The sequence below is a fragment of the Pimephales promelas genome, chromosome 20, assembly GCF_988280905.1.
Source record: "Pimephales promelas chromosome 20, fPimPro1.hap1.1, whole genome shotgun sequence".
Taxonomy (NCBI): domain Eukaryota; kingdom Metazoa; phylum Chordata; class Actinopteri; order Cypriniformes; family Leuciscidae; genus Pimephales; species Pimephales promelas.
Window position 1 is genome coordinate 10,740,068 of NC_142788.1, and position 13,488 is coordinate 10,753,555.

Consider the following 13,488-nt stretch of genomic DNA (forward strand, 5'->3'; position numbering starts at 1 on the left):
CAAACTTGTATATTTTATTTCATTAATTTAACTTAAATAACAATTAATAGGTAATTATCATTGCCATTTAAGTGAAATTACTGAACTTAAATATACAAGTTTGATAAAAATCATCATTAAAGAAGAAAATTTCAAATGGCATTTAGAGGCTTTTGCATCTGAACTCTTCATATATATAAAAAGTGTTATGGTCCAAAAAAATTCTTTTTTTAAACAGTGTGGAGGACACATTAAAAACAGACCAGAAGACAAGGATGTTTAGACTCCATGTTGGAAGACCAGGAAAATAAATACACTTTTGTTTCTTTTGTTGAAAAACTATTTACACAGTAGAAAGCACAAGTATCATATAAAAGTGTGTACATGTGAGCATGTATATGTGTGCATACAAATGTTGGTGTTTGTGTCTTTTCTGGTAATTTCCTTTTTTATACCATATTTAAAACATTAACTGTTGTACATATAAGAAAACTTAGCACATTGTCCATGGTAAAAAAAAAATCCTGGGATTGGCCTGAGATCTTCATATGGTTGCTCCTTTTTTATAACAAATGCGGACCAGTCAGATGTGTGAATGTCTGTGTATTGTCTATACTGTGTGTGTGTGTGTGTGTGTGTGTGTGTATAATGGGACTCTAGTGGCAGCCACACGCTCTGACCACCATGTTGCGGTATTTCTTCAGGATGACATTGGAGCTGTCGTCAAAATACAGGACGGAGATTGCGTGGAGTTGTGTGGGGGCGCAACATGGTTTTGGAACCGTTTCGGGGTTGATGAAGTGAACCTGAGAAAAGAAAAATACGGTCAAAACAAACAAGTTATTGTATTGCTAGATGCAAGGTTAAAAATTGACACTTTTTTGGTTTTATTGACTCGTTGGTAGTTTTAGGAATGGCAACTTTAGGGGACGTTTATGCGTTTTGGCTGTTCAAGTACCAACACAACAGTCACATTTGGGGGGTATAAAAACACAAACTTTTGAAAATGGGGTTTCAAAGTGCAAGTTCTTGAAAATAATACTGTTATCGTCTCTGTGTAATTACAACTACAATTAAAGCTGCAAGCAGCGATGAAAAGGGCCCTCTCACCTGTGCCGCCACCACCCGGCGGTTTTAGGAAGACAGAGCACGGTGGGCAGTATGTAATGATAATAAATATAGGAGGACTATGTCAAAGTATTTGTATTTGCCACACTTCTTGATACCAGCAGGTGGCGCTATTGATATAACCAAATATGAGCATGGTCATGTGTTCAGAACAGGACTCTTATCAAACATGTGAAGTTTGGGGCAGATCGGACATTGTATGCCTGAGTTACTGCAGGCTGTCTGTGGTTGCCTAGCAACATCAGAACTGCAAGCAACATTGAACTATATGACATATAGAGAGCCCAAGACCCTCCCCTTCCGGTCGACAACCATGGGACCTTATTTCAGAAAAATATTGAACGGTAGTCAATGGCGAGAGATAACAAATATTTTGATCTCGTTTGAATTGTGCCCTGAATTACACATATGATGTTTGTCAATTTAAAAGATAGATTTTAAAGTAAAGAAAGTCGCAGTTTGATGTAAACCCGTTGAGGTAAAAGACTGTGAAAATACGTAATTACAAAGACTACAAACCCCAAAGGCGCACATTTTCTCTCAATGAATGAAGCTAACTTTACTGAGGCTGTCTGTCATTGTTTCTACAGTCTTACGTTATAATCGTGAGTTAACGTTACGCCGTCCTACCTGAGTGTTTTGTACCAGACTGCACACACACACGAGCAGCGGATCTCGTTTCGCTTCCCGGGAGATGTAGTTCACAGAGCGATTTTCACATAAAACTAAATGTTACTCTTCTGTTGTATGACAAACTGCGACGTTTTTGACTTTCAGAATTATCTTTTAAATTGACAAACATCATATGTGTAACTGAGGGCACAGTTCAGACGGAATAAAAAGATAAGTTGTCTCTTGCCATTGACTACCATTCATATTTTTTCCGAAATAAGGTCCCATGAGCCGGAAGCGGAGGGGCGGGACTTAGGCTCTCTATTCATGCACAAATCACCAAAAGGCTGAAATTGGGTGTACATTTGTCAGGGCACACCATTCGACAAAAACTCAAGATCTTCGCAATTTAATGTCGCAATAAGATTACCCTCACCAAATTTGAAGAGGATCAGATCAAAATTGTAGAAGCAGTTCATTAAAGTACAACATCGGGAAATTACGGAAAATGCACAAAATCTAGGAGGAAGTCCAAAATAGCTGACTTCCTGTTGTGTTTAGGGCTATGCTCCAAGAGACTTTTTTGTAGGTATTGGGTCATTACATGTATGTACCAAATTTCATACCTGTACATGAAATGTAGAGCCGGGGCAAAATGTGGGGGCAATAATTTAAAGAATTTGCCCCACCCAATTTTGAAAACCATATCACACGTCAATTTTCACCACTTCATGTGCAAAGTTTCATGAGTTTTCGAGCATGTTTAGGCCCTCTAAAATGCGATTATTTTAAGGGAAGAAGAATAATAATAAACAGAGCCAAAACAATTGGGTCCTTACCATCAGTGCTCGGGCCCTAACTACAAAATCGTGAATTTGTGAAAACAGCGACGTCATGCACAAGCGTATTACATGTTCAGTCTATAGGCCAGCACATAGTGTTTCTTTTTAAAGTGATACACGTTTTGACAACGTTTTGTCTGTGCGCGAAAAACACAAATGAAAAACCTTTCCGTTTTTAGCTCATCATTGTCGTGTAAACGTACCCTCAAATTGTGCTGCTTCTTGTTTTTTTCACTCGTTTACAAGAACAAAAACGATTAAATGCCATAAAGACAAACATACACTATTGTTCAATTGTTCGCATTTATTTGGTCAAAAGTACAGTAAAAACGGAAATATTGTGAAATATTATCACAATATAAAAGAACTGTTCGTAATTTTTCATTTGTAATCGCAACATTTTTTTCTTTTGTCAGATCAACTTAAATAATTTATGCGGTTTGGAATAATATTTTGAGTTCATGATGATTAAATCAATCTCCTTCATTGTATTAACTCAATTTTTCCATTTCAATGAACTTGAAATTAAATGACTTGAAATAATTTTTTAAGTTAAACCAACCTTTTTTTTTTTTTTTTTTTTTACAGTGCGTGATCAAAGCTGAATTTCCAGCATTATTACTCCAGTCTTCAGTGTCAAAAAACGATTATTATTATCAATGTTGAAAACAGTCATGCTGCATAATATTTTTTATGGGATTCTTTGATGAACATGAAGTTCAAAAGAACAGCATTTATTTGAAACAAATCTTTCATAACATAAAGTCAATTTATTGCATCCTTGCTGATAAAAATTATTAATTTCTTTAAAAAAAAAAAAAAAAAGATTTAGCATTATAAATATTCATATCTGGCATTTATCATTGGCAGCTGTGGCAAAAAGTACGTTTTGGACCCAGGTTAGAGGCTTACCAATGTCTGTACGATGGCGTGGTTTGTGGCGTTCATGTAGGAATTGAGAGGAAAGGCACATTCTCCCATACAGTAATAAGCAGCGTAACCCTCAGGAGCAATAATCCAATCCTGAGAGATGGACAGAGAACAGATCTGTTAGTCATAAAGCCTGAGCAAGACCTTTCCCAACCAGACACTCTTCATTTTTACCATCAGATTGCTCCGATTATGATCACAATAAAGTGTAATTCTGTTGAGGTATGTGTAAAATGTTATGGTAGAGTTGGGGTCTCCGAGTCCTCGCCAGCTGGTCTGAGAGAGTGTTTATGTGCTGTGATCCAGTAGGAGAGACAGATACGCTACAGGTGGCAAGACTATCGGTGTGTAAACAGAAACGAGGCTCTCCTATCTCTCTGTTGCTCGTACTCTTGAGCCTAATGGAGTGAACGGCCTGAGCTACACAGACTCGTAAACCCGTTTGAGACATAAACACAGTAAGAGATAAAGTGGATTGTAGAGTGAAAAGGAGAAGGAAACCTGCAGGGGAAAAAAAATCAAGTTAAACCCGATTGGGCTGGGTTTTTTTTAAAATATATTTTAGCTGGTTTGTTTCTGGTTGTAAGCTGGAGGTCTATCAGCCCTAACCAGAGGTGCGTTTCACGAAAGTATCGCTAGACAATTATCAGCATAGTTCAATAGATATCATATCGAGCTAGATGCCTTATTGGCCGCTAGGCGCAAGAAATGTGGCCGCCATCTTAAACCGGTCATACTCCTGTTGTGTTGCATATTCCTACTCAAATCGGCGGACGGGAATTACTTTTCAGAAGTAAGATTAAAGTTTTATCTTTTGACTAAAATATCTCATGTGTCCTGTATCATATATATAGCTACTTTACATGTATATCGGTATTCAGTGAGATATGATTCATTAAATGCGCTGACAGCTCAAATCACTTGCCATACAGATTACACTGAGTGGAGCAGATGACCGGTTTAAGATGGCGGCCCCACGGCTCGTCCGTGCCAATAGGCAGTAGCGGTCGATAGAGGGTCTGTAAAAAAATATTGTTGGTTTAAAGGAGTAGTTCACATTTCAAAAAACTTTTGCTGATAATTTATTCACTCCCATGTCATCCAAGATGTCTTTCTTTCTTCAGTCGAAAAGAAATTAAGGTTTTTGATGAAAACATTCCAGAATTGTCTCTATATAAAGGACTTCAATGGGAAGCAAACGGTTCAAGGTCCAAAAGACACTTTCAGTACAAACTGCAAACTGTTCAAAGGGCTTTAAATGATTCCAGACGACGAATAAGGGTCTTATCAAGCGAAACGATCGCTCATTTAAAAAAAAAAAAAAGTTTAAGTTTTATAAGCTCAAATGCTCGCCTTGCTCTGCTCTGTGATGCACGTTCATGACTCTCCTGTTCGAACTCGTTCATCAAAATGAACAAATCTTTTTCCGAGTCAATTTGTTCGTTTCGTTCGTTGAATGAACCAATTGACTCTGAAAAAGATTCGTTAATTTTGATGAAGGAGTTCGCAACAGGAGAGTCACGAACGTGCGTCACAGAGCAGAGCAAGGCGAGCATTTGAGCTTATAAAACTTAAACTTTGTTATTTGTTTATTAAATGAGTGATCGTTTCGCTTGACCCTTATTCGTCGTCTGGAATCATTTAAAGCCCTTTGAACAGTTTGCAGTTTGTACTGAAACTGTCTTTTGGACCTTGAACCGTTTGCTTCCCATTGAAGTGCATTATATAGAGAAAATTCTGGAATGTTTTCATCAAAAACCTTAATTTCTTTTAGACTGAAGAAAGAAAGACATGGACATCTTGGATGACAAGGGGGTGAGTAAATTATCAGCAAAAGTTTCTTCAAAAGTGAACTACCTTTTTAACTTCAACAAGTTACCTAGTTGCCTTAAAATGTTGAGTTCATTGAAATGAAAAATTGAAGTTAATACAACAAAGGAGATTGGTTTAAAAACTAGAAACTCAAAATATTATGCTTTCTGAACCACATTCATTAACTAAGTTGATTTGACAGAAGATAAATAGTTGTGATAACAAATCAAGAATATGAGTTTTTTACACCGTGATGTCTATGATTCAATGAGTCTGTGTTTCCATAAATTTCTGCGTTTCTGTCATTCCACAGTTCCAACGAACATCCGCAAAGCATCGCAAAGTTGTGTGGTCTGAAATCTCCGAATGATAGCTCTCGAGCCGTGGTCAGAAGCAGTTTCTTGTTAGCATGACATGTGGACTCAATAAATCCTTATCTTTAGCATAATAAGCAAGCTGACATTCAGTATAATCTGTATCTTTCATTTTGAATATATCCAAATGTCTTTTTTTTTCAAGAGATTTAAAGCGCTGTTTTTGAAGAGTGCACATGTGTGTACGTGCTGTAGTACATACGCACGAGAAAAATGAGAATTAATCCTCAGATGCCAATAACTGACAAAAACTATCTGATGATGATATTTAATAGCAGAACAAATCTCAGACAGATTCATTAAAAGAAGTTATTCCTCCAACCACCTCTGTGACATCAAGAACCAACTTAGTCGAACAACAAATTTGCGACAATGCGGTTTCGGTAAACAGATTTCTTTAACGAACTATGTTAGATTAGCAGCAAATTACGTTGTTGTACAGGACGCACCTCAGATCGACTAAGATGGTTTACCACATATTATATACATACATATATATATATATATATATATATATATATATATATGTATGTATATAATATATACATATATAAATTATATATATATATATAATTTGTTGTCTTTTAGAGAATCGTGTGGTCACGATTTACTAATTCGTTTACTAGTTAGTTTAGTTAAATCGTGGCCAAAAATGTATTCATTCAGTGATTCTAAATTTATATTTAATAGTTACTTTCGTAATTTCCTCATTTTAATATTCTGTGGCCACATTGAACTCATTTGTTTCCTAGTTTTGATTTAACTACAACAAAGAAACATAAAGAAACATTTTTTTCCCCCCACAGGTCATGTGCAGAGCTCTGCAAGATCCGTTACCGCTTAAAAGTAGGGTCAGTAAGTTTTTTTGTTTTTGTTTTGTTTTTAAAGGATTTAATACTTTTATTCACAAAGGAGAAAGAATCATGACAAAATGTATCCACAAATATATATAGCAGCACAACTGCTTTCAACATCGATAATAATCAGAAATTATATTATCTGATAATAATCAGAAATTAAATTAAATTCTTGAGCATCAAATCATCATATCAGAATGATTTCTGAAGGATCATGTGACACTGAAGACTGGAGTAATGATACTGGAAATTCCGCTTAGATCAAATGACTAATTACAGGATTACATTTAAAAAAATATTCATATTAATTCACAATTTAACTGTGTTTACCGTATTATTGATCAAATAAATGCATAAGAGATAAGAGACTTTCAAAATCCTTACAGATCTTACTGACCCCAAACTTGTGTACGTATATATTTCCTTTTTGAATCATTTTCTGGCCCCTTGTGCTCTTGAGTAGAATATGTTTCTGGCCAAACAGATAGGGAAAGCAGAAAATAGCAATAATGTGGCAAGAACAAAAAAAAGAGGAATATCACACCTGCCATCCAAGGTCTCGAAAGCTAACGTACAGCTCATGTTTCTTACAGGCCTGCTTCTGATCAGCACTGCTGTTCTCTGAAAGAAAGAGAGAGACAGATTTCTGTAGAGCTATAGAAACAGAAATTATAATCACTTGAGAAAATGGTTTGCACATTTAAGTCCATGCCTGTTATTTTTAGAGTCAAATATATGTTTGAGCAGTGGTTTTGTCAGACTTCAAATGTGTGACAGGCTGTTGAAGCTAAGGCTAAACTGTGAGAGACATGGAGAACTGTGAGGAATAGGTCACTGAAGTTTGCCTGAGTCCCTAACCCTCATATCTATGTAGAACATTGACCCAGATTCATTTAATATCCATTTAACACTGTAATGCTATTACTGAGCAAAATAACCTGCAGAGAATTACACAGTAATAGGAACCATATGAACACTGACACACACTCTCACGCAAATTTATCTCTGCTTCTCCTTTGCCTTAAAGGGATAGTTTACCTGAATGGAAAATGCTGAACATAAAAGTTATTTTTGACCCACTTTAATAGGATTTAAGTACAACTTCATATTGTGTTTAGATGGTTAAAGTGTACTGTATTAATATAACACACTACAGTTAAAATTAGGAGTTCATGTGCTTTTATATGTTAGTCAACACATCAAAAGTAGTGCACTTCTGTAAAGTACAACGAAAGATTTGAAATGTTCTTTATAGTAAAATGACTGAGGTTACATATATAACCCTGGTTCCTGAAGAGAGAATGAGACGCTGCGACGAGATGCTGTGGGAACGCCCCTGCGTGATTGCGTCGTGAAGCATGTGTATAATCAGTCACGTGACGTCATAGGCCAGGAACCGATGTAGGCGTCTCAACTTTTGAGAATGCCGCAAGCGCAACAGTAGGTCACGTGACAAGAACCAACCGGAGCGCAACCGCCCTAGCGCTTTGGAAAAAGAAGAATGCGGCGTGCCAAACTTTTTCTACACGTTTTTAGGCGCTATATGTAGACAGAAAGTGCTTGCTAAAGGCACAGAAGCTGGCGCGGTCTGTTTTCAGATGTGCTTTATAGTTTCCTGGTCTATGACATCATCCGCCTAACAAATGCTTCACGATGCAGGGGCGTTCCCACAGCGTCTCGACGCAGCTTGAGTTCCCTTGAAAGGAAACTAACATTATTATGAAGTGCAGTTGTTAAAATTGCTTAAGTGTGTTCATGAAAAAATATAATGAAAGTGCTCTCTTTAAGTACACTTAAAGGTTGTATCAGTGATTTCAAGCCCAAACAAAAATGATCACATTCATCTAATCTTTCCTAACGATCTGCTAGCTGCCCGCCCCATAAGCAGGCTGTCCTGAAAAACGCATCTCTGTAGGCAGCCTAGGCTCTGAGATCTGCACACAAAAACAAATGGGTACAACTCAAAATCAAAATAAACAGTGTTCTAACCAATCACTGACAGAGGCAGGTGTTGTTTGTTTTTGCGCTCGTGCACGGTGCCTCCACGCAAAGTCGGAGCTGAAGAATAAGAATAAGCCAGCATCTATCAACGGACCAGATATATTTAGCATGGAAGAGGCAATCCACAAGAAGAGAAGGAGGATTAGGACGAGGGAATACCGTCGTTTTTCGTAAAAAAAAAAAACGAATAATAACCAGGAAGGCTTTTGACCGGTGGAGAGAACTCAAAGAATTGAACATTTTTAAATCGGATGTCGAGGTTGCACACTGTTTCTTCTTTTTTGTAACTTAATGTGAAACGTGTGTGAAAATATAACTCTTTAAAAAGAATATGAGTGAAGCTCGACTAAACTTGGATAGCCCTAGCGAATATCAGATTGTAAGGATTTAGTGTGCGAGTTGCGTCTACTTATAGCCATAACATTGTAGCCTACTATTAGCAATAACACTATGTTCAGGACTAACTTTAGCCAAATAATAATAATAAGCTGTTATAATATTATTCCAGATAGCTGTTGTTAGACTCTATATTAAACTAAAATACTATATTAATAATTTTTGGGAAAAAAATTATATATATATATATATATATATATATATATTTTTTTTTTTTTCCATGGCAAAAATAGACCATAAATATTGCATAAATATTAATAAATTCAATCAAATTGTCTCAAAATACTAAATTACAAAGAATAAATATTATAGAACAAAAAAAAATTGCATTGGTTTTACTGGGATGGAGGAAATTTGTTTTTTAGGTGTCCGGTCACTTTTGACCGAGAAGATGTGACTCTGAAACGAAGAGCACCTGAGGGTTAAGTGACCTTTTTTATTTCTTTACCATTGTGTTATGTGCAAGTACAGTTATACTTATAAGATTAGAAGACTATTAAGCACACTTCTCTAGGCTCGAGTCCGAAATCGCCCCTACACCCTTAACTAAGGCACTAGTTTCATCACCAAGAAAACATTACCATGTTATTTCCACTTCCATTTGGGACCATTTGAGAAAGTTTCCATAGAAGTATTCTTTTAAATACTGTTCTTTCGTTTCTGTTATTGCTCTCTTTACATTTGTTTTCATTTTTCACTTGCCTTCACACTTCTGTATTCAATAATGAAAACACACACATACACACCTGCAATATTGGCTACACGCAGTGCCTCCTGGCCCTTGGCAGTTTTGGAGCGGTTGGGATTGCGCTGCTTGTTGCCTCCCGGTGCGGAGCGGATACTTCGGATATGGACCTCCGTAGCTTTGAAGAAGGCCACCATGAAGGGCTGTTTGCTCTGGGGGCCGCTGCGACCCACCAGCCCGGCCACCCATGGGTTCACACTCTGGCCTGCAGGGGGAGACACATACAAAACTCATTTACCTCTATCTGAAATCAATGACTAATTTGTTTTCCCTCTGAGATCTGAGAGGAAAGAAATACATCTTGGAATTGTTGATGAAAAAGTTGACAGGTACAAATCCCAAAAGAGAAGCAGTCTCTCAGCTCTGTGAAGTTATACGGGCCCCTTGAAAGATGTATTTGAATGTATTTCTGTGAATCGGTTCTTAAGAGAGACTGTTTAAACACCCCATATATCACTCTATGGGACAGTTTAGCAATTCTTCACTTTGTCAGAGCCATGTGGCCTAATAAATCGCGTTATATGCATTATATAATAATCAGTTTGTCGGTCACAGTCTTATAAATCATGAGACTTGTGTAAGAAAGTGTGTGTGTTCTCCAAGAATATGCAATTTCTGGTGTTTATTTTGTGTAATCTCTCCAGCTCTCAAGAGCGCTTTCAGTTCACTGTTTACTCAGAGAATTCCAGCACTTACATCTGTTTCTGTGCCATCCTGGACTCCTTTTACCTACACACCGGCTTGTGTGTGTGTGTGTGTGTGTGTAAGTAAGAGGAAGGAATGCTCTCTCTGTCTGAGCGCCGAGGTAAAGTCGGGTTGCCGGTTGCCTACAGCGACAGGGCAGGCGTCCCGCAAGCATGTCTCGACAAGCTTGCTGATCTACACAAGCCCCATAATACACTGCACCTGTTTTCATGCTAACACTTAAAACCTGTAACATCCTGTACACACACACACATACACACCTTCCTATCACGCAGCTTTGGTACAAAACACACTCCCACTGCGGCTGGCTGTGAAGTGAGTGAGTGAAAAGCATAGTAGGTTCAATTCTGCATTGCTTAGAACTTACACTATAAAAAAAATTACATGATTAATAAGTTGTGATAACATCTTCTAAAAATAAGTTAAGCAATTTTCAACTTTAAAACTGTTTAAGTCAGTTTAATGTTATTTAAGTTGAATTGACTTAAATATCCAAGTTGATTGTACTTAAAAATGTAAGGCAGTAACTTTTGTTTACAGTGGATATCCAAACCAAGCATTGATATAAGACTAAATTTTAAATGTATTAAAATGTATAAACATCAAATTAAAAGTTTTAAGTCATTATGTTTTAATAATCTTTTGTTGTGCATTTAATAAGTGCACGTATTTTGATGAGAACTTGATCTTAATTTTAACTACAATTAAAGTTTACAATTAATACTGATATATATATATATATATATATATATATATATATATATATATATATATATATATACTGTACATATATAGTATATACACACTACAAACTTTTATGCTAGATGTGATTAAACGCAATGAATCGATTTGAAAGCACTAATTTAAATACATGAAATACAAGTTACAATAGAAATTATATTAAATTGTATTTCAGATTACCATAAATGTTTGTCAGTACATTCAGCAGTAACTTTAACACTATTTAAAAGACAAAAAAAAAAATGAAATTACGTGTAAATTCATATTTAAGTGGGTCAAAAACACTAAAGCTCAACTAATTACATTTAATATGAATTTAAAATAAATTTTCACTTCATTGCAAATAATAGACAATTAAGTGTCCAAAAACATTACATTCAGTTCCACAATAAGTTCACTTTTTAAAACGTCTTTTTAAAGTGTACTTCTTTTTCAAGTCATTCAAATTAAAACAATGCAATACAAAAAAAAAATCACTAGTGGTCTCAAACGTTTGGACCCCCAATGTAGATGTTTTTCTTTCAATGGCTTTTAAATGCAATGTAATAAATTGCCCTTCAGAGAGACTGTAAACATTTACTGAACTGAACTGCACTGAACTTAAACGGCGCACAAAAGCAAAGGCAAAACAAATTGAGCGCTGAGCAGTGTGGGCTCAGAAACGGTCTCATTTTTGCAATCTGTGAGGCAACACAATGTTCATCTATCATATTTTGAACCAGTGACCTGTGTTGTTTGCACGTCCACTTACCATCTAAACTTTCCAGAGCCAGCTGCAGGCCCAGATTCCGGCCCGGGTTCAGCACCCAGTGGTTACTGGTAGCTGTGATGTCGAACACCAACCAGCCCTCTTCTGCTGCCCAGATCACCCGTGAGTCCAGCAGGAACAAATCTGAATCCCTAATGGAGAGAGTGCATATGACAGCGTATCCCACCAAACATAGCATGCACTGAGTGATTAAAGCAGTAGGGAAATGTGGGGAAATATATGCCAGCCCCTTATACTGTTTCTAACTTGTTATTCATAAATGTATAAATACATGTACATGCTCTATTGGGTTGAGATCTGGTGACTGTGGGGGCCATTTTAGTACATTGAACTCATTGTTATGTTCAAGAAACCAATTTGTAATGATTCAAGCTTTGTGACATGGTGTATTATCCTGCTGGAAGTAGCCATCAGAGGAGCCATCAACAGAAATCGAGACTCCTCAGACCAGGCAACATTTTTCCAGTCTTCAACCGTCCAATTTTGGTGAGCTCTTGCAAATTGTAGCCTCTTTTTCCTATTTGTAGTGGAGATGAGTGGTACCCGGTGGGGTCTTCTGCTGTTGTAGCCCATCCGCCTCAAGGTTGTGTGTGTTGTGGCTTCACAAATGCTTTGCTGCAAACCTCGGTTGTAACGAGTGGTTATTTCAGTTAAAGTTGCTCTTCTATCAGCTTCAGTCGGCCCATTCAGAATCAGTCGGCCCATTCACCTCTGACCTCTAGCATCAACAAGGCATTTTCGTCCACAGGACTGTCTGGATCTTTTTCCCTTTTCACACCATTCTTTGTAAACCCTAGAAATGGTTGTGTGTGAAAATCCCAGTAACTGAGCAGATTGTGAAATACTCAAACCACCCCGTCTCACTCTAAAAAATGCTACGTTGTTTTAACCCAAATCTGGGTCAAATATGGACAAGCCGTTGGGTTATATTTTTAAATTACATTTTTAACCCCACATTTGGGTTTGTCCATATCTCACCCAAAACTGTGTTAAAACAACCCTGCATTTTTAGAGTGCTGGCACCAACAACCATGCCACACTCAAAATTGCTTAAATCACCTTTCTTTCCCATTCTGACATTTAGTTTGGAGTTCAGGAGATTGTCTTGACCAGGACCACACCCCTAAATGCATTGAAGCAACTGCCATGTGATTGGTTGATTTCGATAATTGCATTAATGAGAAATTGAACAGGTGTTCCTAATAATCATTTAGGTGAGTGTGTGTGTATGATACGCATATTTTTATATATATATATATATATATATATATATATATATATATATATATATATACTGTACATATACACAGGTGAAACTCAAAAAATTAAAATATTGTGCAAAAGTTCATTTATTTCAGTAATTCAAATGCAAAGGTGACATTAATTATATAAACTCATTACATGCAAATTGAAATATTTCAAGCCTTTATTTGTTATAATTTTGATGATTATGGCTTACAGCTTATGGAAACCCCAAATTCAAAATTAGAATATTGGGGGAAAAGGTTTTCAAAGCTATAAGCCATAATCATCAAAATGATAACAAATAAAGGCTTGAAATATCTCACTTTGCATGTAATGAGTCTATAGAATGACA

General features: G+C 36.6%; 1 protein-coding gene across 1 annotated transcript in view; it reads right to left on the bottom strand.

The window, feature by feature from the left end:
* Positions 1-253: 253 nt before the first annotated feature.
* The window catches only part of bmp7b (bone morphogenetic protein 7b), a 58,992-nt gene continuing 45,757 nt past the window's right edge, over positions 254-13,488 (bottom strand). Inside the window, exons 3-7 of the mRNA XM_039669955.2 lie at positions 11,874-12,022; positions 9,678-9,881; positions 7,079-7,155; positions 3,474-3,584; positions 254-785 (exon numbers count right to left, since the gene is read on the bottom strand). Coding sequence (XP_039525889.1) covers positions 636-785; positions 3,474-3,584; positions 7,079-7,155; positions 9,678-9,881; positions 11,874-12,022 — 691 coding nt within the window. The 3' untranslated portion in view covers positions 254-635. The remainder of the gene's footprint in view (positions 786-3,473; positions 3,585-7,078; positions 7,156-9,677; positions 9,882-11,873; positions 12,023-13,488) is intronic.